The sequence below is a fragment of the Eptatretus burgeri genome, chromosome 2 (genome assembly GCF_056783735.1).
Source record: "Eptatretus burgeri isolate ZD-2024b chromosome 2, Ebu_testis_v1, whole genome shotgun sequence".
Classification (NCBI taxonomy): domain Eukaryota; kingdom Metazoa; phylum Chordata; class Myxini; order Myxiniformes; family Myxinidae; genus Eptatretus; species Eptatretus burgeri.
Genome location: NC_140962.1, coordinates 17,047,688 through 17,074,284, shown reverse-complemented (window position 1 = coordinate 17,074,284; position 26,597 = coordinate 17,047,688). Strand labels below are relative to the sequence as shown.

Below are 26,597 nucleotides of genomic sequence, written 5' to 3'. Positions count from 1 at the left end.
CATTGATTATCTTGTTACAATGGCGCCTGTCAAGGGGTGGGATATATTAGGAAGCAAATGAACAGTCAGTTCTTGAAGTTGATGTGTTGGATGCAGGAGAAATGGGCAGGAGTAAAGACCTGAGCGACTTTGACAAGGGCCAAATTGTTATGGCCACACGACTGGGTCACAGCATCTCTGAAACGGCAAGGCTTGTGGGGTGCTCCAGTCAGTAGTGGTGAGTACCTACCGACAGTGGTCCGAGGAGGGACAAACCACAAACCGGCAACAGGGTGTTGGGGGCCCAAGGGTCATCGATGAGCGAGGGCAATGAAGGCTATCCCGTCTGGTCCGAACCGACAAGGTCTACTGTGGAACAAGTCACAGAAAATTTAAATGGTGGTTACGGGAAGAATGTGTCACAATCCACAGTGCATCGCACCCTGCTGCGTATAGGGATGCGTAGCTGCAGACCAGTCAGAGTGCCCATGATGATTCCTGTCCACCATCGAAAGTGCCTACAATGGGCACGCGAGTGTCGGAACTGGACCTTGGAGCAGTGGAAGAAGGTCGCCTGGTCCGATGAGTCCCGTTTTCTTTTAGATCACGTGGATGGCCGTGTACGTGTGCGCCGTTTACCTGGGGAAGTGATGGCACCAGGATGCACTGTGGGAAGACGATAAACCGGTGGAGGGAGTGTGATGCTCTGGGCAATGTTCTGCTGAGAAACCCTGGGTCCAGCCATTCATGTGGACTTCAATTTGACACGTGTCACCTACCTAAACATCGTTGCAGACCAGGTACACCCCTTCATGGCAATGGTATTCCTTGATGGCAGTGGCCTCTTTCAGCAGGATAATGCACCCTGACACACTGTACAAAATGTTCGGGAATGGTTTGAGGAACATGATGAAGTGTTCACGGTGTTGACCGGGCCTCCAAATTCTCCAGATCTCAATCCGATGGAGCATGTGTGGGATGTGCTGGACCGACAAGTCTGATCCACGGCGGCTCAACCTCGCAACTTACAGGACTTGAAGGATCTGCTGCTGATGTGTTGGTGCCAGATACCACAGGACACCTTCAGGGGTCTTGTAGAGTCCATGCCTTGGCGGGTTGGTGCTGTTTTGGTGGCACACGGAGGACCAACAGCATATTAGGCAGGTAGTCATAATGTTTTGGCTTATCGGTGTATACTCATAGCTTGGCTTTGTGTTCACACTGATATGCAGGTTCTTGATTGATTACTCTTGTGTTTTTCAGTACAAATTCCACTATACCCAGAATATCAGATTAATTTTTTGTATAAATATTCATTGCTTGAATTTAAAGATTTAGTGGAACAATAAACCTGGTCTGCATCTTAAGGATAACTGCTTGGCGTTCGCTCTTTTGACTTGGGAATGTCCTGTGTGAAAAGGTTGATCACCTGAGCAATGTGAAAGGACCATCTGCTTATTCCAACAATCGAGGTCATTAAGATCAAGGTATACATAACCACTTGGATATTCTTTGTAACTAGTTCGCAACAAATTCTGGTCACTCAGACTTTACAGGAGTGGCAGAGAGTAAAAAATATCGCTGTACCTGGTGATCTAATGGGGCGTGTTTCACACTGTTTGGGGCAGTTTTCGGAACCAGAAATAAACCCAAACACATTGAGTAAAAATGCCATTCCTCGAAGTTCCTTCAAAATACAAGAGAAGTTCCTTTTTTAGTTTCGAGATGACGAGAATCACGGAAGAGGGAGCAATTAATATAAAAGGATTGTCATTTGAAATAAGCATTTTGCCAAAATGAAATGATGAAGACAAGGAAAATCAACTTTAACAAGAGTGAGAATTGCTTTGCAATACATGGCCTCTTCCGATACGATATCTTCTAAGTCCAAAAAGAGGATAACTCTGAAAAATATACGAAACGCCCTAATACTCAAACTTGTTCTGTAACTTATCATAATTCTGTAACCACAGTTTTTCCCAATCGTTTACATACATTTCCTGAAACATTGTGCTGCTTTCTCAAAAACAGTCAACACATTACTCAAAACTGAAACCTGAAACATAGTTTGCAGAATAATGCATTTAGTTTGCACAATATACGCATTTAGTTTGCTCTGATGCTCTCAAAATATCAAACATATATCACAAAATGAAACTAGAAGGGCACTCGAAAGAGTGCATACCTCCACCATGCAATGCCTGACCCAAAAGAACATATCACGCACGTTACATTTTTGAAATATCATGCTACATATAGTTTTTGGCCCTATCTCTCAATGGTGAAGAATCAATTTTAAAAAATAAAAAATTCTCGCATCCAGATCCAAATTCGGATCATCACGAAAATCGAAAAATTTCTTCCTTGTCACATACCCAACCTGTCCACCAAGTTTCATCCGAATCCGTCATCAACTTTTTGAGAAATCATGCCATATATTAGTTCAGCTCGCTCTCTCGATGGTGAAGAATCACTTAAAAAATTCTCGTAGCCAGATCCAGATTCGGATGTTCACCAATATTGAATCAATTCTTCCTTGTCACACATCTAACATGTCCACCAAGTTTTGTCCGAATCTGTCCACAACTTTTTTGGATATCTTGTACACAGACAAACAGACAGACAAGCCGGTAGGCGGCGATGGGTCGCCGAGCATGGAAACTTAAGATATAGAGCAAAATGGATGTCATATAGCGGATAGGGAATGACCTTAAGATTATGCATATCAAATCTCATCCAGTTCCATCTTCTGAGAACTACTCGGTATCCATTTGAATGAAAAGTACCGAAAATGCGGTTTGAAATCGGGAATCCCCAAAGTTCGAGGGGGTGCTGTGGGTGAACAAAGATCTAAATCGAAAATCCGGCTTGATCGTTTGTGCACAATTTATTCCAGACGATTAGTGTGAATTTTCATGACCATCCAACCATAATCCTAGCATTTGGCGCGAAGGCACCTCCAGCTCTCGCATATTATGGATTTTTGCACTAATTGACCTTTGACCCCTGACCTCAGCGAAATCGGTCAATATGTACTGAGGCAAAGTTGTAGTACTCATTGAGTACCATGAACCTGCAAAGTTTCATTCGTATCGATGCACTCATCTTGTCGCTAGGGGCCTTCAATTTTCGCCAATTTTCACGCATACCCTAATTGTAGAGGGTGCTGCGGGTAAAGTATTCTATATATCACAAAAACGGGAATACATTTGACAGAGTATCACCTGTAGATTATTCATGCCAAATTTCATAACCATACGTGGGATAATGGCTTTCGGAATTGATTTCGCGTGAACGGTACCGATTTTGAATGTTTTTTGGTTGTTGCTAGGGAACCAAAGCATCCCTAGCAACCATCACAATTTCCAAAGCACTAGGTCATAAGATGTACCTACCACCCGAGTTTGGTCAAAATCCGCCCACGTTTACTACCAATTATGCTGATGACAAACGAACAAACATCCAAACAAGCTGGTAGGCGACATGGCTGCTCGCTCTAGATGGAAAGCTGGCCGACGCGACTCGCCGATATTCATGTACATGCTATCAATCAATTTAGCACAACAAATATGGTTATCACAGCCCTCTTAGTTTGCGCCCAGAAACCCGCCTTGTGAAATTTCAGGCATGTTTCCAAAGAGACTAACAAATGGCAGCCCTGGTAATTCCATTTATCTATTCGCTGAAGATTTTATTTTTTTATACGATGCTGTAAGACATTCTCCTTGGGCACAAAAAAACCAGGTCCCTCGGAGATCCAGTTTCGGAGGTATTGATTTTTTTGTACAGTCCACAATAAGTGTATGATGTACGATAAAGTATTTTAGCTGTTGCTAAGCAACGGATGTGTGCATAGCAACCATTCATTTTTGTGTACATGCTAGCCACATTGTACACATTTCACCCAAGTTTCATCAAAATCAGATTCTTTCTCTTAGAGATATTCGCAATTAACCGTTTCTGAAATGTTCGACATGTACTCGCCCAAAACCTATCTCCTCCTACAAATATTTTTTGTTAGGGCTGCAAATTGGCATGAAGGGAGCTATAGATAGATTGCGCAAAGAACTCTAAGCTTTGATTTTTCAATAATTTTTTGATTTTTTTTCGATTTTTTGACCACTTTAAAGGGCCGTTGCTATGCCGTTGTTCGGGCCCGGGGTCTCTTATTCGAAAGCACACGATTCCCAGAAATATTGGTCCTACCTACCAAATTTCATTGGAATCGGTTGAGTGGTTTAGCCCCAAGGCTTGACCAAAGTTTCGTGGACGGACAGACAGATGGAAATGTCCAGAATAAGGGTGCTCTAAGAGCAGCCAACAAACAGATAGAATTACTGACAATAAGGGTCACCTATTTCGGAGACCCAACAAACTCGCGGGTAGGTGACAATGGTGGTCACTATATAATTGCATACTAGTCATCCAGTTTTTGACGGATCGGGCTGAAAATTTTTGACAAAGAGGTTGATTATAGTGCGCATAAAAGCACGGAAGCAGATTTTTGATTTTCGAAAAAAATATGTATAAAAATATTTTTCGGATTTTTTTCAAACTTTCAAAGTCCCGTTGCTAGGCAACGGTGGCGTCCATAGCAACGGTGCTCAAAAGCATACAACTCGATCCTGGTATGAACCTACCAGTCAAGTTTCATCAAAATCGGCTGACTCCTCTGGCCTCCAGAGCTGTCCATTACATACAAACAAACAGACAGACATACAGACAGATGAAAAACCTGAGAAAAACGGTAGTCTAGCGACCACCCGACAGACAGACAAACAGACAGAAAGGGGTGAAAACATTACCTCCTTCACCTCCGGTGACAGAGGTAAATATCAAATATATGTCACAAAATGAAATAAGTACATCAAAACAATCTCAAAATCTACACGAATAAATATTAGTGTGTGTGTGTGTGTGTGTGTGTGTGTGTGTGTGTGTGTGTGTGTGTGTGTGTGTGTGTGTGTGTGTGTGAGTCAGTGTGTCTCCTTCATAACTCCAACACCATGAAACCTAGCAGCCTGAAACTTTGCATGCATACTCTCTCTATCGAGTGCAGCCTATGGCTGCTGGTTGCATCATTGGTTGGGACGCGACTATGCCGTTGATGCAGTGTCCCCCTTACTAGTACAATGGTACTCATTTTGCCGACCTCGGAAGGATGACAGGCTGAGTCAACCTCCTGGTGTAATAATTCAGTGGCCCAACGGGGCTTGAACTCAGGACCCAAGGATCCCAAGCCACCACCCTAACACTAAGCCAACACCAGGCTTTTGCATGCATACGAAGAAAACTCCAAGGAAGTGCATGACTGAAAATTAGGTGTTTGTGTTAATTAAAACACACCTTTTAAAGATATTTAACGGCCTTATTTAATTTTATCCTTAATGAGGTGCATCCTTTGTCACTGCTCTCTATGGGGGTAATGCCTGGTGTTGGCTTTATGGTTAGGGTGGTGGGCTTTGGATCCAAGGGTCCTGAGTTCAAATCCTGCTCAGCTGTTGAATTAATACCAGGTGGGGTTAACTCGACCTGTCATCTTTCCGAGGTCAGCAAAATGAGTGCCAGCTTGCTGGTATACTGTGTCGGAGTGGCGACCCGTCTAGGATTGTGCCCAATAACCAAGGAGACTGCTTAGGCAGCACCAACGCTCTGCACAGAGTTTGGTCCCAATCTCCTCCTCCTCCTACTCCTCTATGGGGTCCCAAGGCATTTCCTGGGTTACCTCGCTGAGATCTGAAGCCGCCATGTTTTTTGGCCTGCTCAACGATGCCTTGACTTGGAACAGGCCGCAATGATTTCTTCACAGTAAAGTTTTTTTTTTACACTTTCCTCAATCATATCATTGAATGCCTGCTCATTGTAGCTATGAATCGCTGTACTCATCGCTTCTTTTCATGCTGTAGTTTTCAAATTAGGAGCTTGGAGTGATTTCATGCATAATGTGCAATTTTCCAAGATTTACTCTCACGACGAATTCCCCACGCCAGTGAACAAATATATATAATCAGCCTTGACTTTGTCCAGTGTAAGGTCAGGCTGTGGTGGAGCCACTGACGTCACAGCCTCGACAGACAGCAAGCGACTGTTGGGGCCCTTCTGGATAAGACCTAGGCATGTCGACGCATGAAGACTGAGAATAGGAGGCGCTTTGGTGTGGACCACATTGAAGTCAAAGTGCCCCATTGACGACCCAGCAAAGCATTGTAGCTGGGCTACCCCATGATGAGAGACGGTGCCCCCACTGTAGCTTTTCAATCGGATCATCGAGTTAATAGTCTTGACTGGCTTTTCCATAGAATTGAATATTCTGCGAGGGAGTATCGATACCTGTGCTCCAGAGTCAACCTTCACCTTTACCCTTTGCCCATTGATGTTGATGCTCGCAAACCAAGAGACGTCTGGCTTCATGACCTGCGTGTCTCCTACCAGCAGTGTAGACACGCCATCAATGTGCAAGTCACTAAGAGACGGCAGTTCGGTTGATGCCGTGCTTGTCCTCAAAGCATGAACATGCTTGGATTGTCGCAGACCTCTGCAAAATGGTTCTACTTATTACAGTTCCTACACCATTCCCAAAGGCAGGGCATTGGCAAGGTTGAATACGCCCACAGTTCCCACAACTTTGGGTGTGCTTGTTGCTCTTGGTTGACTCAGGGACCCTTGCCAGCAGACTTGACGAATTCGCCCTTGGCGGCGAATCAAGTCAATGTCTCGGAAGAGCCCGGTGGAAGCGGCCGATGTTGGAGTCGACGTCATGGCCCTTCCTTGCAATCTACTCGACTCAGCAGCCAAACAGAGAGTTATCCTTTTTTTCTAAAGGCAGTCTCCGTTCACGTAAGAGATACTCTTTTAAGGCGAGGTTGTGCATGGAAAAAACGATTTTATGCCTGATCATGTTATCATTCTCGGCAAATTTGCATGCCTTCGCAATGATGTGCAGCTTGTTCAAGTACGATTTGAATAACTGACCTTCAGACTTGGAAAATTCCCAGAACTTGAATCGCTCATGGACAAGGTTCTTCCTCTGGTTGCAGTAGTGCCAAATGCCCCTTTGACAGTTTTGAATATCTTCGAAGCAACCACTGACTCAAACGGGAGGTTCATGGTTACATCCACAGCATCTAGCCCAGCACAGTTCAGCAAGATGGTGACCTTTCGACTGTTGCTCATCGACTGGAGGCCAGCAGCCTCAAGATACCAGTCAAGGTCCTGACTCCACCGTTGCCAGTTCTCAGCTACATTTCCATCTAGCCAGAGATAACCAGGCGGTTTAAATTCCATCACCGTTGATGAAGAAAATCCCGAATTTCTGACACCATGTAATGACGATGGACATGAATAGGATCACCTTTCGTGAACCAACTGCCGGATTTATTTGCGCATGTGCACACACCTACAGGCCAGAGGAATACAGCCAATCAAACAAGCATATAATTCACAATATCATTACACATGACAACGCATGACTGTTGCCGACAACTCGTCGTAAATGTTGAACATGCTCAACTGGTCAACGAAAAGACATTTCCAGGTCCTGAAGATGTTCAACTTTTTATGACAATCATTAATGTGCCTGAAAACCTTGTCAGCTACGGCCATCAACCGCCGCACATTACAGTATGATCAAAGACTTTCACAAGTTACACTGGTCTAACGGGATGGCCTAGACTCTAGGGCTAGGCCATAGAGGCCCTAGAGGTATGCACACTCACCTCTAAGCTGTCTTGCCTGGGTTTGAATGTCTGACCCAGCTATAAACTGTCTACCTGGTGTTTCACAGGCAGCATTGATTATTTATTCATCAATGTTTGTGCTGTCCCTCAGGTGTCATGTCTGTCAGCATTTGTCAGTGGACATTAAAAATCACAGGGGGTCTTTTGTAAAGTTTGTTCCTTCATTCCTTTGTTTGTTCTGTCCAACTGTGGCACCACTGTCCCATTGTGACAACCTTGCCTTTTTGTCCCTTGTCACCTCGCTCTTCCATGAATCTTGACACCAAACTAAAATACTCAATTTGGTGTGTTTGTCCGTCTGTGGCCTACGCGTTCGGTCGTTACTTTTCCGATCTCGACCAAACTTAACAGGGGGACTAAGGGTCATCGGTCAAGGGCTGGGGCTACGTAGTTTGCCCCCCTCCCCCCAGGGCATCCCAATGATGGGGCCCAGGTAAACTCGATGTGTGTACCATGTCCAATTCGAGGAATTTCACACGTCATCTCATGTATGCCGGTAAACACTACAAGTGTTCAACATGTTCTCGGTTCAAGGACACTGCAAAAAATTCCAAGACTCCCAACTTTTTATATTTTCCATGTTAAATTTTAAAAACTTCTTCGTCATCATTATATGTCCCGTACTTGTGCCGAAAAACTTGAGATGCGCACATTATGTATGTATTCTGGGCTGATTACATCAACAGCTTGCTACATCGGATCACCTAGACCCCAGTTTAATGTTCGGGCTGTTGCTATGTTTGCCCGTGGTGTTGGGGTGAGGTGAGGGACGCCAATTACCGATGTAAATACAGTGTATCATGTGGCGCCGCCTCCAGGTGAGGGAGGGTATAACATGTCCCCAACATTTACAGTGCAGTCGTCATGTCCCCAACATTTACACGACAGTATTCATGTCCCCCAGGTTTTCCGGTGCTGTGAGGTGTTTTGAATTACATATAAAGCAGTCGATATGTTTTTGCTTCGTGCACATGGCCCGGGTAAATTTTTTTTTTTCGTGAGCGATTGAGGCAGCCGTCGGTTGCCTATACACCGCCCAAGTAAACGTACGCGTCAGAATAACGTGTACATGTATTTGGAACAAGATCGCTCGTCGGGCGGGTACTCTGGTCGTAATTATCAAATAATAATTAATCAATAAATAATCCTAAAAAAATTGTATAAACGATCCAGCCCCAGCAGAGGGCAGCCGCTCACACATCGCGGTCGTCCCCCACGTCGGGCCTTCTCGATTTGCACTCCTTCACTCCTTCGGTCCTACTTCCTCGTCCGGCCGATATCAGCCTTGAACGTGAAAACGTCGCCGTCAGCTCCACGGATCGACAGCGGTGAAAGGATACGAACAATCTTCAAAGACAGAAACGTGTGGAGACTCCAACCATACAGCACAGCACCTGCAAGTCGGTCGACATGGAGAACAAGACGAAAAGACCTTTCCAGGTCCTTCCCAAGGATGTTCGGCCCACGAACTACGCACTCTCCCTCCAGCCGGACCTGGAGCTGTTCAATTTCCTCGGCAATGTGGACATCGACGTTCAGGTACATGTACATGTATATATGTATATATATATATTTATTGGTCGATTGCGCGGTTACTTTACCCCATTACTCTCCTCATTGTGTGCTTGTTATATATATATATATATATATATATATATATATATATATATATATATATATATATATATATATATATATATATATATATATATTTTATGTGATCTCGAAGTTTCTCGGCCGTGACCATGCGGACGTCCATTGAACCACGGGCTCGGCACGTCGTCCATTCCTCACAGTGCTCCTCCAACTCGCGTCGTGTTCCCTGTCCCCATGATCCTGTGAGTTGTGACGATGGTCGTGTGGCCACCTCTCCCAAGTTGGCCCGTTTGACCTGCCCCCCCCCCCCCTGGAGGCCGCATCTTGAAGCACCCTCCCCTTTTCCGGGAATCGGACTCCATGGAGTATCCCGAAGCACCAAGCAGGTACACAGGTAGGTAGGCATGTAGACAGGTAGACAGACAGCAGAGAGGGGGGTGGGAGGAGGAAGTGGTAATCTTGGTCTGAAAAGCCAAGATACCTTGAATCGGCAAAGGGTTGGCAGATGTAATTTAAAATAAATAAATGTAAGGTTTTGGGAATGGGTAGGAATAATGGAAATATGGATTACATGATGCAAGGGGCAGTCTGGTAACGTGTGACGCAAGAGAAGGATCTGGGGGTGGTATCAGACGTGGGGGGTGAAGCAGGCGGCACAGTGTCAAGCAGCTACAACCGAGAGGTAAAGCTAATAGAGTTTTGAGCTGTATTCATAGGGGGGCAAAGTATAAATGAGGTGCTGCAAGGAGGAGTGTGGAAGGGACACATCTGCCATTTTGGAGTTAATGCCATACAGGACTATTCTAACCCTTCCCTATCATCCGAGCCTATCATCGTCATATCATTTTAAAATGTCGCTTGCATCACTCCTCCTCGCTGGGCCTCAAATCAAAAGAGGTAGTGCTCACTGTATCGGAATTTGGTGACTCCTCACCTGGAATATTTTGTTCAGTTTTGGTCATTACTAATTAGATGATGGCTGAGAAAGGATAACACCTGCTTTGGGAAGGATGTAGCACAGAGTGATGACTGATTCCTGGGCTAGCGGGACTTGGCGATGAGGAACGACTGGGGATGGGACTTCAAATTCATCACCAAAGAGATGATTGCAAGGGCATCTGATGGAGATGCTTAATACAGGGTGATTTTTTTTTTCTTTTTTTCAATGGCGGAGGTTACTGTTTTCACCCCTGTCTGTTTGTTTGTTTGTGAACAGTATTACGGAAAAACTCCTCGACGGATTTCGACAAAACTTTGTGGGGGTTTTGGTATGGTCCAAGGATCATGCCATTAGATTTTGGACTTGGTCCAAAGTCCAATATGGCCGCTATGGTGGCCATTTTGAAAAAATATTAGAATTTTTGTTTTTGCATTTCTACATGTTTTAAGTAATTTCCAACCCCCCCCAAAAAAAAATTGTTGGAGAAAAAAACCCCAGAAATTTTGCACCTTTTTTTTTTCAAAAAAATTTCGATTTCATTTGAAAAATATTTGATTTGTTTTTGCATTTCTACATGTTTTAAGCGATTTCCAACCCCCAAAAAAAATTGTTAGAGAAAAAAAAAATTTGCACCTTTTTATTTTTTTTAATTTTTTTGTGCATTTCGACATGCGCGTCGATCTAGTTTAGTTTATTCAATCGTGGTTCAGTAGCGTCTGATCCGTTTTGACCTACAATGAATAGGATCACTTAAGTTCACTTAAGGTTCACAATATCAGGTTCACTTAAGTGACCCAGCAGTATTGGCGGCGGAGGTTTTGCACTCTACCGAGTGCTCCCCCTCTAGTTTGTTCGAGAACCACAAATTATTCCCATACACTCAAACATGACATCAGTTATGAATCTAATGTTTTGTGTAAATGTAGTCTGATGTTACAGAAAGACGTGACATGATCCACATCATTGATTGCCTTGAATGAAGCACTGAGAGTGTCCATCACCATGTTGCAGACACAAATTCATTCCACTCAGCGTACACTCTGAGACGGTGGAGCATTTCTTGGGGAATATTGCTGATTGTGTCACTGATTATTGCTTTTAATTCACCAAGAGTGTGTGGATTTGTAGTGTACACTACGAATCCACGCATTCTTGGTGTCGTGTACGCTACAAATCCACACACTCTTGGTGAATTAAAAGCAATAATCAGTGACTCAATCAGCAATATTCCCCAAGAAATGCTCCACCGTCTCAGAGTGTACGCCGAGTGGAATGAATTTGTGTCTGCAACATGGTGATGGACACTCTCAGCGCTTCATTCAAGGCAATCAATGATGTGGATCATGTCACGTCTTTCTGTAACATCAGACTACATTTACACAAAACATTAGCTTCATAACTGATGTAGTTTTTCGTGTGTGTGGGGAATTATTTGGGGTTCTCGAATGGATAAATAAATAAAAAATCGCCCTGTATAATGAAGAGTAAGTGTGGAAAAAGTTTTTCGGCAGTGGATCACAGGCCATATAGCTTGAGAGTGAAGAACAGGGTAGTTGGGATGACATGAAGGCGCAGGGGTCGTTCTCCCAGAAGGTAGTTGATGCATGGAATTTTCTCTCTGCCGTGGCGGTGACAGTTGAAATGGTGGAAGTGTTTAAACTGGAGTTTGATCGGTACCTGGAAGCATTGAGGATGGAGGGTTACATGGGTATTGGTGGAAATGCGTGGGCATAATGGGCCCCGACAGTCTCCTGCGTCGGCCTTCCTTGTATAAATCACATTGTTTTTTTTTTGTTTTGTTTTCAGACGTTAAATGTATTGGAGCGTGTTTCAAACGACAGTGGGACCGTTGTGTTCACGCAGTGGCCAATTTTAAACGTCTGTCTTTGATCCAAGCAAAAAATGGTTCGACCGCACTGTGTTAGGAGTCTCGAACGTAAATCTGGTCACGGCTCGTCAAGTCGGCGTGTCATTGTTGCTTCAAGGCAGACTTTTATTGGATGTAATCGAATGGAGCAACACATTTATTGCATCCTTAAAAATCGTTATCAAGGCCTATAAAAGAGAGGGAGAGAGAGAGAGAGAGGGAGAGTCTCAGAGGGAGAGAGAGAGAGAGAGAGAGAGAGAGAGAGAGAGAGAGAGAGAGAGAGAGAGAGAGAGAGAGAGAGAGAGAGAGAGAGAGAGAGAGAGAGAGAGAGAGAGAGAGAGAGAGAGAGAGAGAGAGAGAGAGAGAGAGAGAGAGAGAGAGAGAGAGAGAGAGAGAGAGAGAGAGAGAGAGAGAGAGAGAGAGAGAGAGAGAGAGAGAGAGAGAGAGAGAGAGAGAGAGAGAGAGAGAGAGAGAGAGAGAGAGAGAGAGAGAGAGAGAGAGAGAGAGAGAGAGAGAGAGAGAGAGAGTCAGAGTCAGAGTCAGAGTCAGAGTCACAGAGAGAGTCAGAGTCACAGAGAGAGTCAGAGTCACAGAGAGAGTCAGAGTCAGAGTCACAGAGAGAGTCACAGAGAGAGTCGGAGTCGACATAACAATCCAGAGTTTTGTCAAAATGCTCTTCACTGTGTACTCTCTTTTTCAGTTGGACATGTTAATCATTGCTCCAGATCGTGTAGATCGTATCCTTCAAACGGGTTTTCTATTTCCTGCTTCCTTCAAAAACTCCTTTTACTCCCCTTTGCCCACCTCTTGCATGTAGCTTGGCGTTGGCTTAGCGGTTCGGGTGGTGGCTTGGGATCCTAGGGTCCTGAGCTCAAGCCCCGTTGGCCACTGAATTAACACCAGGCGGCCGACTCAGCCTGTCATCCTTCCGAGGTCGGCGAAATGAGCACCAGCGTACTGGGAATAGGGGCACTGCATCAGTGGCATAGCTGCACCCCGAACCGATGATGCAATGCGCAGCCAAAAAGGCAGCACACGATGGGAAGGAAACCTCTTGCACGTTTCTTTGTTTATTCATTCATTGCTCATTCTTTGCCACATTTACTGTTCCATTAGCTTCCAGGTAAGCCTGGTGTTGGCTCAGTGGTTAGGGTGGCGGCTTGGGATCCTTGGGTCCTGAGTTCAAGCCCCGTTGGCCGCTGACTTAATATACACCAGGAGGTTGACTCAGCCTGTCATCCTTCTGAGGTCTGCAAAATGAGTACCAGTGTACTGGTAATGGGGACACTGCATCAGCGCATCGCTGCGTCCCAACCAATGATGCAACCAGCAGCCACAGGCTGCACTTGATAGAGAGAGAGCTTCCAGGTTTTTCTCCAATGCACGGTGTTGCTGCTTTCTATTTCTCCATGTTGTACACAGCTGTCATACTGGCCGAAATGTAGGCAGTCGCTCCGCTGCCTTACCAACTCTACATAAATATGGTTGACACAGGTCGCTCACTTACTTACCTTTGAGCTGTCCGACCGTGTTTTATTCCTGACCCGACTATAAACTTTCAGATAGGTGCTTATTGGGCAGGGTGCTACGTCAAAGTATGCTGTCCTTCAAATTGACAATAAGCTGGCTATCCCATCTGCTGGTGTGAACAAGTGGATGCTAAATATCTCGCTGTGTCTTTCGCAAATGGCAGGCAAGTTATCTCCATCACATCGAACAATTTACAGATACCTGCTGCCTTAACCGGCTCCAATGAAAGGACTTTGGCTGAACTTCTTCCATGGCCTACCCCCACAAGAAGGATTACTTGTGGCTGTTGAAGATGTTTTAGTTGTAAACATAAACATGGCTTGTGTGTTAACTGTTTTTCTAGGCATATTAAACATTTCTTCTTATTCATGGGAAGTTGGTTGCACTCAAAGATGTGAGTGACTGGAATGCACATATGATGTTTCACAGCCAATTATGAGCCCACAAAGGCAAGACTGCTGAATAAAGTAAACAACAATTCGACAATCTGTTCGTAATTTGGCTTTTCAAATCGACCTCTGTTTCACTTTCATTATGCAAGGTTTCCAACGAAGTCCAATGATCGTCAAGCCAATCGCGAGGATTTTTCAAATAGGTTGGGCTTTGTTTCACATGTGATTATCAGGGTGATGGTGCCCTCGTCCCTTAAAGCAGGATTTTGGGAGGTCCTTCCCCACCCAGAAAGATTGGAATGTATAGCATTTCTGAGAAATTGTTAACATATTCTTGGATATGGACACATCTTGCAGTGAAGGTGGGAGGCTGTTGGTTTGAAAATTGTTTTCCGAGATGCTGTCGATAATCAAGTCAAAATTTTGATTGTGAAGAAATATATATATATATATATATTTTTAATTTTAAACCAACAGACTCGTATTCTTCTTTACAATATAAGCGATGTGTCCCTCGTTGGGATTTCCCCTGTCAAAATTGCTGCGCTCGGTTCAAGAATTGAGCATTCGTGCATGGTATGTTTGCTCGACTGTTCAGGGCTAAAATCCAAACATTTAATTTGACTTCCACTGCCAATTTGCGAAAGAGAATGGAGTTTCTTTGCTCAACTTGGATTGTTGTCACACCCGCTTGAGAAAGGCATGTCCATTGAACTACAGCAAGTTTTTCAATTTTGAGCTAAAAATTTCAGCTAAATTATTGATACGCTAGTCATTAAAATAAAATTAAAAAAAATCTGAAAGTTACGTAAAACTAGATAGCGCGATATACTATTCCATTCGGTGGATACAAAAATTCGGCCTCCCCCCACTACCCCTCTTGCGATGGTTTTGAGCATTTATATGATCTTCCACTTATATAATTATTGATAGAAAATATCTTGTAATAAGTACTTGAGCAATATTGACACAAACTAGGATGTAAGCTGTGACATGGAATGCTTAGCCAGTCTTACACCACCTACCTTTTGAAAACTTTGTTCCATATTTGACCTGCTTTACTTCTCAAGGGCACAAACCCATTTAAGATACAAGTTCTGTTAGAGCGATCCAAAGTTCAGGTTCCCATGTGGAATCTCATTCAACTTCCTTTGAACAAAGGTTGCTTCATCCACTTTGTTCAGAACTGCCATTAGTACCAAAGCTGTATTGACCTTGAAAGACCACTGGTTATGCACTGAACTGACTTTGTGTTTGGCCCTGAGTTTAGGATGACATGGTTTACTTCTTTGGGGCTCATTTGTATATTGAAATTGCTAGCAATGAAGCAATACTCAGGATGATATAATCAGAACTCATTGCAGTTTCATTTTAAAGCTCTGAAAATTAAACTATAGTGAAGTCAATGGCGCACCATTGCAAATCCGTCCGCTTTCCATGAAAGAAAAGTTGAAAGATGGCAAAAAGTTCCACCAGGAATGACTCTATATGTCAAATTTTGAGTTAAGATATGTTCTGTTGTGACCATGTCCCCACCACCTGGGGCATGGACCGGGGGTCAAATCCAAAAAATCGTTACATATTTCATGTGTCTTCCATTGGTGATTGCATATACAAAGTTTCATTTAAAAATGCTTGAAGATGTACCCGTAATTTGCCAGGGGTGGGGTCGAAATGATATCTCTCTCTTCTCTCTCTTCTCTCTCTTCTCTCTCTTCTCTCTCTTCTCTCTCTTCTCTCTCTTCTGTCTCTTCTCTCTCTTCTCTCTCTTCTCTCTCTTCTCTCTCTTCTCTCTCTTCTCTCTCTTCTCTCTCTTCTCTCTCTTCTCTCTCTTCTCTCTCTCTCTCTCTCTCTTCTCTCTCTCTTCTCTCTCTTCTCTCTCTTCTCTCTCTCTCTCTCTCTTCTCTCTCTCTCTCTCTCTTCTCTCTCTTCTCTCTCTCTCTCTCTCTCTCTCTCTCTCTCTCTCTCTCTCTCTCTCTCTCTCTCTCTCTCTCTCTCTCTCTCTCTCTCTCTCTCTCTCTCTCTCTCTCTCTCTCTCTCTCTCTCTCTCTCTCTCTCTCTCTCTCTCTCTCTCTCTCTCTCTCTCTCTCTCTCTCTCTCTCTCTCTCTCTCTCCCTCTCTCTCTCTCTCTCTCTCTCTCTCTCTCTCTCTCTCTCTCTCTCTCTCTCTCTCTCTCTTTTCTGTCTCTCTCTTCTCTCTCTCTCTCTTCTCTCTCTCTCTCTTCTCTCTCTCTCTCTTCTCTCTCTCTCTCTCTCTCTTCTCTCTCTCTTTTTCTCTCTTCTTCTCTCTTCTCTCTTCTCTCTTCTCCTTGCCATGCTGTGATCATAACTAGCAAGTTTGGTGTGAAGGATGGAGGAACGAACGAACGAAGCCAATTACAATATCACCCTACTTTTAGGTGGTTTCATTTCGATGCTCAAAGTGATTAACTTGTCATGATGTCCGTCCTTCTGGGAGTCTGTTAACCTCTTGCTATTTTTGCTACTCTTCCCTTACCACCCGGTGGATTGTTCTTTAACTTGACATATTAATACAAGATGGTAGTCCGCACAATCGCTCAGGCTTCGCTTTTTCAATTTCGGATAATGGAGGCTTCTGGGGGGGGGTTGAAACATTGGATCCCTACTCATCCCTTATTCACCAACTGATTGTACTGAAACCTGATTCATCCCTTCTACTCTGGTCCTCAGGATCGTTCGGTCTTGTATTTTATGATTTCGGATCGAGGGTTCTCCCTGGGGGTTTCCCCCAAATTGACTCCAGTCTGACATCTGTGACATTTCCCAGATTTTGGATTCAGCAGAGGTGTGAACTACAACTTCAAGAGATGACCGTCGGCCCACTTGGGGCTTCTTCCTCCCCCCCCCCAAAAAAAGCATGCAGATAATTTTTGGCATTCTTTCCAGTTTTAAGTGCAACTAACTGTGCACATTGTGTCTTTGCAGGTGAAATGTGTGACATCCCAGGTTGTTATGAACAGTGTAGATATTGACATAATCTCTGCCACCTACACGCCAGGAAGTGCAATAGATGGCGAGACTGCCACAGGTATGAGCCCTTCTTTTTTGGGGGTTTTTTTTTTTAACCACTTTAATTTAATTAACAATTTTCCTGCCTGAAATTACATTTACCATTGCATGCTGCTGCAGTTGAGTCAATGGAATACATCATGGTGTACATAAATGGTTGTACAAGCTCCTTGCTGTGTATTTGTTTTTAAGAAAATATTCAAAAGATATTCATCTGGAACATAATATTTCGACAACGGTGTCTTGGAAAACCCTCTTTATAGAAACCGTGTGAATAATCGGAAGTGACATAGACTGCAGTGGTAAGCTTGTACCTCTCACGATCTCTGAACATTATTTTATCTTGATGAAAGCGCAAGTAGTTGATTTTAATTGGTGTTCATTTTGATGAGCTTGTGTACTGTTTTCAATCGTTGTATTTTCCAACAATTTGAGGGAGTTCTTCACAAAAAAATAGGATTTCTCCACAATTGCCTCATCTTGGCTGTCAGTTATCTGGGCTAGACACATGAGCACAGTAACTATTCTTTGGCCTATCTTCAGAGGGAGAAATGCATAATAATTGGTGCAGGAATGGCATGTCATTTGGTGACTGTGAAAAATGGATGGAGAGAGACGAGATGATTGGACAAATTGTCAAAACAGTACCAACGTGATCAATGGCAACACACATTTAACTTTAATTTTTGGTACATTCTGTGCATGTGCTTTCTGTCTGTGAATTATATTGTAGGTGTGCAATGTGTATGCTTGTTCCGAAATTAAACTTCTGCCTGTATGCTGTGTCCGACATGATTACTCTGATGTAGCGTACTTGCCTTTTAGCTACACAGTGTGGGTTTGAATCCTATAATCGATGATAAACTGTCAGATTGGTGTTTCTCAGGCAGGCCACTGCAACAAAAAAGAAATGTTTTTTTTGAAATATTTTTTTTTATATATATGAAATATTTTTATTATTCAAATTCATTGGAAGTACCTTTATATAATCTTCTCACGCATTTCATATATATATTTTTTTTTTATTTTATTTTTTTTTTTAACTCGCCAGGGACGTAGTTCATGTGAGCTTCTGGGATAGCACATCATCCCTCCGTCCATCCGTAAACACTTGCAACTTCTCAAACATCTGATGGGATTGTGACCAAACTCTGCTAAAATCATATTTTGTGTGATGGAACTCTAGTTTATTCATGGTATTATCGCCTTCCGCCGATAAGTAGGTCATCGTAAGGTTCAAAGGTTAGAAAAGTACTTTAATTTCGATCCAGTTTGGCCACCATGTTGGATTACAGGAAAAACCTTTAACAAACTTCTCTGAAACTGCTTCACAAATCGATGCGAATCTTGACATATGCGATCGACTACACGTAGGAAATACAATTTGATAACAATGACGTCATTGGTCAACGTGGTCTGGCAGCCATATTGAATCAGGGTTACCTTTAAAATTAATCTTCTTTGAAACTACTTAACCAATCAATGCGAAACTAAAAAAAAACTATGATAGACTACTTTTGGAGAACGTTTGATTAAAATCGGCTTATCTGAAAAAAACAATATGGCCGCCAGTGACGTCGTAATACAGAAAGTGGGCAATATCTCAAAATATGAATTATAGAAACCTTGGAGTTTCACCTTATCAGATGGGGATAATTTTGGCACACCAGGAAGTGACATCATCGTACTATACATGGGTAGTATCTTGAACTGAGTCTCACAGACAGCAGGGAGTTGCACTACTGTGAACATCATGTCAATACTACCTGACCTAAAATGTGTTCCAAATCCAGCTCGTATTTTCACCCTGATCCATCCGTGATTTCACTTTTTTTGGCAACTCGCGAGGTTAGCTTCAGGACCATTGTTCCTTTATTTATTTATTTTTTTAAGTGTGCGTGCATCATTTAATCCACCGTGATTTTTATTTTGGGGGTGAAATCCAAATGTATACCATATTTAGTCCGCCATTGTAGATTACTCAAGTCTTTTTGTGTTGACTTAATTATCGTACAAATATCTAATGGCCTTTTTCTCTCTCTCCTCCCACCCTTACAAAAATGACCTTGTAAAGGTTGAAGTAAGTATCCCAAAGGTTATCGGTTATAATCTACCTGACAGCAGCAAAATTAATGATCCGTCTCAAAAGGATTCTTGAGAGAATTACCATTTCACTGTTGTGTTTTCAGTGCAAACCCAGCCTGCTCATTAATGATTTCAAGGAGAAGGTCATTTGCCTGCTGCACCTCGTCTAGTCCTTTTGCGATGCCAGTAGTCATTGACTCGATGTCACCAGGGCAGCTTGAAAAGGGCACTCGTAGAACTACCTATGAAATAGCATTGCCATCCTATAATCCCACTCCCTAAATTTTGAAAATATGTTCTCCAAAAGGTTAGATTCTATTTACCCCCAAATTTATGCAAATATTTGGGAAACGTTAATACAGGTGAATTTACTTGCAGTGTAATCAAATTTTGATGAAGACATGTTCTGTGGATTGGTCCTTTGACCGGAAATTGTTTGTACAAGACTCCCCTCCTCAAAAATGATTTTAAAAACGGTGTCCTTGAGCATTCAGGGTGCACAATTGCAATGTTGGTCGACAATTTGAGTGAATCCATACTCCATCGGGCATCAAATGGAAAGCTCAAATTTTAATAGACAGCTCAATGGCAAACATTAACTCCAAAGGTAGCTTTGCTGATTCCTCAAAATAATGGATTAGATTAATTTGTAAACTCTTCCCCTAACCCTGTTTTCTGTGGGGCACGGCGATGACTCTTTATTTTATTTTATTATTATTTCTTGTACTGTCAGTCTGGGAACATTTGTTGTGGCCGAAGTCTTTCATTGACTGGCTTGCCAGGCCTGACGTTCAAATGAAGCTGCAGGAATTTTCAACGTCCCTTGCCAGCGATAACTCGCCAACTTTTAGCAAAATACACCTTGGGATGGTTCACGTTCACCAACAACCAGTGCAAGCATATGGTTTCTCTCTCTTAACATACTTTTAATGGATGGCACCCTGCTTGTCAAATACCAGGGTGATAGTTTATTCTTGGGTTGAGATTGCTTAAAGCTGCTTTTTGCTTCGCATACATGTGGCACCACCAGAACCTTGTGGCATATCCATGTTATCTTTCTTTCATTTTAAATTACTCTTTGTTGCTTAACTTTTAATGAATAGTGTTGGACAGAATTCAAACTCTTATCCTGTCACTGAATATGTTGGTGATTGGAGGGTGTTGTGCGGGGTTTGTGTTGTGCCCACACATGTATCCATTTGAGAACTTTCAAAACTCGAGTTCATAGAACACCTTGAACTGCGCAGTCTTGAGAAAAAAAAGAAGAAAAAAGCCGTGGGAAGGGTCTTTTCAACTCGTTTCCGAGCACGATCGATATTTTCTATGAACCACAATTTTTGTCTGAATTTCAATATTCCCCAATGCTGAGGGCACGAGCGGCAAATTTGATTGGTTGAAATGGCGTAAGTTGGCATAATATTTTGTCCTTTTACTGCTAACCTGGAGGGAGGTTTCTGTAAGTGCAAACAAGGTAATTTTTGTTCTGCAGTGTTCAAGTATATAATTCAATTGAAATAAAATAAAGGTTTTCAAGGCTGTAGAAAACAAAACAACAAAAAAACTTTTTCGAAAGTTTACCAGCGTTTATACACCGCCTTTAACACCGCCTGATTTCCCATGTTAAATGAGTTCTTCGTGCCTCTTTGGAATGATTACATCCACCACCGAAGGTGAAGGAGGTTATGTTTTCACCCCTTTCTGTTTTTCTGTGGATGGATCCGGATGAAATTTTGTGGACAGGTTGCGTGTGTGACAAGGAAGAATTGATTCGATTTTGGTGAAGATCCGGATCTTGATACGATAATTATTTAATTTTAAAAGTGATTCTTCACGATTGAGAGATCGGGCCAAATGCGATTATGTACCATGATGTTTCAAAAATGTATTTGGCTCAATATTTTCTCGTGAATCATCCATTGCATGCAGAGGTACGCGCTCTACCGAGTGTGCTAGTTTTAAATTTTGTCTGGCTGTCAGACAAGCAGACAGACTAAAACAATTGCCTTACTTCTCTTTGTGCATGACTCCTCCATGCGCACTCAGGACGAGATTCCGTACAATTTGCCAAATTCAAAAGTAAAGCACTGCTAAATTGCAGATTTGTGTTCTACAATGTTCAAAATATATAATTCAATGCAAATTAAGTATTTCCTCGATCATAGACTGATGTCTGTAGACAAACAGTCATTGTTACAATAAGCAAACAGTCATTGTTACTGATTTCATTAACATAAAGCTTTTTATACAAAATCTAGGTGAGCTTGTGGAAAGGTGAAGCGGTCGTTCAGACGCAGACTAACAGTTAGGTGCAAGAAGAGGAGTGTTTAATGGAGGTAGAAAGTATTGCTGGTAGGAATGGAGGATGTGAAATGGTGGTGTACCAACAACTTGAAGCCCTGGAGGGAAGTGGGATTGAATAAGAGGAACGTTTTTTGTGTGTGTGTGTGTGTGTGTGTGTGTGTGTGTGTGTGTGTGTGTGTGTGTGTGTGTGTGTGTGTGTGTGTGTGTCACTGCTGCTGAAGGTGCTGGAGGCATCCATTATGTTTTCCGTCCGTCTGTCCGTCCGTGCGTTCATCCATGATCATGATCAATTTTTTGTTACTGTGATAACTTGTCAACCACTGAACTGATTTTTTTTTTTTTTTTTTTTAAGCAAAGGTGTATTATAATGCAAAGATGAACTGCTTATATTTTTTGGTTCAAAGGGTCAAGTTCATGTGACCTTTAAGCTGAAAGTATAAGATTTTCGTTATTGCGATAACTTGTGAACCGCTGATGATTTTGACATATCTATGCAATGATCAACTGATTAAATTTTAGGTTCAAAAGATCAAACACTAAAGGCCCGGTCACACCTTGACGTTTTAGCCAACGTATGCCGATTTTTGATTTTTTTTTTTTTTCTAAAACGCTGGCACACGTTGAATACGTTATGGGTAAGTTTTGATAACATTGAGAGCACGCTGAAAAACACTGCCATACGTCGTTGTACGTTGGCTTTAAACGTTGTACTTTTTGGTTGTCCTCAAATTTTTTCATGCTTGAAATTTTACGACGTATGCCAGCGTATGACTCACACGTTCCGCTACGCTGGCCACAAGTTGTATGCACGGTCTGCGATCGTTGACAGACGTCAACACATGCTACTTGTAAGTTAATCATAAGTTGAGACACGCCGAGGTAATGTTTAGCGTACCCGAAACTTATTTCTAACCTATGATTAACGTGTTGTTGGCACGTTACGCGATCGTTACCACACATCGACAGACGTTACTTTTAAGTTACTCATAGGCTGAAAGACGTCGGTATAATGGATCGTCCTTGCGTCAGCGTCCACGGTCACGGCCAGGACACTTATTTGCAGCATTCTTCAAACTTTTCTTCGGCATGACGAGGATGTTCACACTTCGATGTCTAGCTTGGCGATGATTCCAATTGTCCATCGGCAGCGTCTATTTAAAATAGTCGAGTTTGAGCATTTTAACACGTTCAGAAGAAACGCTTCAAATTTCCAAACCCCAGCATCAAAAAACAAAGGCGAGTGACAGCAATTTAAATCGTTCATTGTAAACAATGAAACTAGCTGAGTGGTACCGTTTAAAAGTCGTTGAGTGTAAAAAAAAAAAAAATCCAATTGTTGAGCACAAGCGTCTACTTTCAATAGTGGAGATGCAGCCATTTAAATCGTTGAGTTTATAATTTAAATCGTTGAGTTTATCATTTAAATCGTTGAGTTTATCATTTAAATCGTTAAACGCAAGGACCCATCATAACCCACACCCTCCCCCTCACACTCACCTACTACTGCCAACATGAACAAACTACTACTAATACTAATACTAATACTAATACTGTTACTGCTGACATGGACATCGACTCAAAAAGGACTCGAAAACACTGTTGGGTTCCCCTTTTATGAGCAGCATTTTTATATACCAATTCCCAAAACCGCTGGGAACACGTCTTTATATGGCAGTTGTAAGCTAGAAACACGTTCATTTATTTATTTTTTTGTCGACCGGAAGATGTCATTGGAATACGTCTACATACGTCGATGTGTGTTGGGACTACGTAAAGAATTGGTTCAAAGCACGTCAAACATAAGTTAGAAATAAGTTTCGCGTAAAAAAGACATTACCGCGACGTGTTTCGACTTATGAGTAGCTTATAAGTAGCCTTTGTGGACGTGTGTAAGCGTCCGCATATCGTGTGTAAAACCTATCCCCATCGCATGCGGAACGTGTGTCATACGCAGAGTACGTTGTAAAATTTTGAACATGTTTAAAATTTCTTGACTTGCTCTACTTACTACGACGTATGATAGCGTACTTTAGCGTTCTACTCACGTATACCAAACTTACTCATACCGTATTTGACGTGCCCCAACGTCTTAGACACATTTTTCTTAGGTCGGCATACGCTGGCAAGATCGCCAAGGTGTGACCGCGATGTTGTCACTTCCATTTCTACGGCAGTTATGATTCGAATCGTTGTGCGTCAGCCTTTTAATAGGCTATGGCACGACATCGTCGGCGATGCGTGCAACGCGCTATGCCTAAGTTAGACTATCGTTGGGCATCGGTTGTGTTTGCCGACAACAGGTTCAGCATTCGTTGGTATAAGTTATCTATAACACAACGAAACGTTCTGTGTCCGTTACCAATGCGTTATACATAAGACCAAGTCGCTATGAATACGTCCGAATCTTAAAAAAAAAAATCAAAAGTTCAACGTAAGCCAGCGTTTTACATGCATTTTAATACGTTGCCATCGCTGGCTAAAACGTCAAGGTGTGACCGGGCCTTAAGGTCAAATGTCTTTAATTTAACTCTAGCTACACTGTGGGGAAGGGGGAGGGAGGCCCCCTCGACATTTTTCACAATTTGTTTTTCACAACTGCTGAGGATTTCAAATTCTCCTCTCATGAATTTTTTTTTCTTCTCTGGTCTTATGCACATTTTGATATCACATATGTCCGAATCGGACTGACTGTTCAGGTGTCACATGACAATTGACGACATGTCCGAAAAAAACCTGCAATTTTTGCATGTTTATGTACAACAAACACATGTGAATAATGGTTACGAGCATTAGAACACTGATGATGTAAATTAATTGGCCTGTAATTTCTTCTGAGTGTTTTAGCATGCTGTCTTGGACATACTGAATACTTGTATAAATATAAAATTAACATATGAAAATTTTTTTTTTTACCATCACGTTCATTATGTGGTGATATATGCGTGTGCAGATTTTCAAGTTCATCGGACCATCGACGGCCGGACTCAGTCAGGGAAAGTTCAAAAGCACCCAGTTCAGTTTGGGTTAAAATCTGTGTTGCGACAATAACTTATGAACTGCTCAAGAGATTTCAACCATAGTTGACACTTATGCACTCTAAAAACAAAGAGGAACTGATTCAATTTAAATTGAACAGGTCAAATGTCGTGTGCCCTTTCAAAATCATTTTGCACACCATAATTTGAGTTAGAAGCATCTGATGTCCCTTCTACATCTCTTTTTCTCCCCCTCTTTCTCCCTCTCATTTTTCATGTGACCTTTAATTGAGATCAAACGTAACAGTGGGTTGCCATCTAACTTTGGCGGAGGCATATCCATCGCTACATTTGTTTTTTTGTTTTTTAAACAATGTCAGTTATGTTGAATGGTCATAGCAATTGCAATAAAGAAAATGAAGCAGAATAAGAAGAAATAAATGCTGTTGTTGCAAACCAGATAAAAAAAACTTGTTCGACACTGAATGACAGGGAAATTAATTCGATTCATAATTTGATTTTATCATGTTGCATCGGATAAAAGAAACAAGAATATTTAACACTTTTCGCATCCACCAAAGCAAAGTTTTTCCAAGGCAAAATTGAATAAGTACGGATGCCGACAAAACTCGGAACAAGGTAGTCTGCCGAACATGGGTTGTATTATTCATCATGGACAATGTTTGACCCAGGCATTTTAATGTTTGGCCCAAATGAACTTGTGTAGTTTGTGTTTGGATCGGTGCACACACGTGCCGCATGTGATGCGTGATGCACCACCTGCACGCCCAAGCTCTCATGACTCTCACACCCTGAGCATGTTCACTTGTGCACATATGCTTTCATGCACACACACCGACACGAGCATGATCGACAGGTTTTTGGAACCACTATGGATTAAAACTGGTAGTCCAATTAATCTGCTCAGATGATTGAAAAATTTGGTGATTTGAAATAAGATTTGTCTATTTTTGTTTCACTATTCCCTACAGAACTCACCGCAACTGGCATCAACTACCAAAATGAAGATGAAAAAGTGACACTCACATTCTCCTCAGCACTGGCACTGGGTGAGCTATCAAGTTGAAAGACCAAGTGCTATGTTTTTACTTTATTTATTGTTGGACTTGTATGACAATTTTTTTTTTTTTAATTCCTTTTTTTGTTCTCTTCGTTTTCTTTTCTTTCACACCAAAATGTAATGTTTGTTGTGTAAACTTTGGGAGCACAGTTGCTGATGGGTTGAGATGGTCTTTGCAGGCAATGGAAAACTGAGAATCGATTATACTGGAGAGTTGAATGACAAGATGAAAGGGTTCTACCGTAGCAAATATCGGACTCCAGATGGAGAGACTCGCTATGCGGCAGTAACACACCTCGAGGTTGGTTTACATTGTCTTGTGGGGGTATATCACCATTTTTTATGGGATTGACAGACATGTGGCATTTATTAACTTTGTATTTTCTTTATTTTGCCAAATATTGATATTTTATTTATATTTGGGTGTGTGTTGACATTATGCTATGACCTGAAATGCCTGCTTACCATTTGAAAGGTAGTTGTATTGTGAACCCGGCCTCTGATTTTTCTCCGAAGATTTCCTGTTTTGTTCCAGAGTTAGAGAGATACACTGTACCAATGTCCGATTTAAATGTAAAATACCACAACCCAAAGAGGAAGTATGAATATGTCTTCTCCTGCAGCCTTCATATGCTCGAAGTGTGCTACCTTGCTGGGATGAGCCAGCTATAAAGGTGACCTTCGACGTGACATTAGTGGTACCAGAAGGACGTCTTGCCCTCTCAAACATGGTATGCCCTCCTATCTATCATCTTAAATTATTAACATTTTCTGTATTCTATCTTCTAACAAGAACTTTTCAAAGCTTAATTTCTATAAAATATAACATGTTCATGTTTAAGCCATATAAAATGTTTTTGTTTGAACACGTTTGCATATATCTGCATGTGTGAATCCATAAAGACTTGTATGCTAATATAAAAAGGTATTTACCACACAGTTGCAGACACTGTTAAGTAATTTCATGTTGTGCCTGCATTATTGATAAACAGGTATAAGTGGAATTGGATTTTGTTTGGATGGGCTTTTTTTTTTTTTTTTCCTTTTTTTTATCGGGCAAATAGATAAGGTTCTGGTACTGCCTGG

The 26,597-nt window shown here is 42.2% G+C and overlaps 1 protein-coding gene across 1 annotated transcript in view; it reads left to right on the top strand.

Annotated features, from left to right (window-relative positions):
• Window positions 1–8,899: 8,899 nt before the first annotated feature.
• The window catches only part of LOC147031492 (puromycin-sensitive aminopeptidase-like), a 131,403-nt gene continuing 113,705 nt past the window's right edge, over window positions 8,900–26,597 (top strand). The window contains exons 1-5 of the mRNA XM_085864090.1: window positions 8,900–9,254; window positions 16,986–17,088; window positions 25,423–25,500; window positions 25,691–25,812; window positions 26,135–26,242. Coding sequence (XP_085720216.1) covers window positions 9,126–9,254; window positions 16,986–17,088; window positions 25,423–25,500; window positions 25,691–25,812; window positions 26,135–26,242 — 540 coding nt within the window. The 5' untranslated portion in view covers window positions 8,900–9,125. The remainder of the gene's footprint in view (window positions 9,255–16,985; window positions 17,089–25,422; window positions 25,501–25,690; window positions 25,813–26,134; window positions 26,243–26,597) is intronic.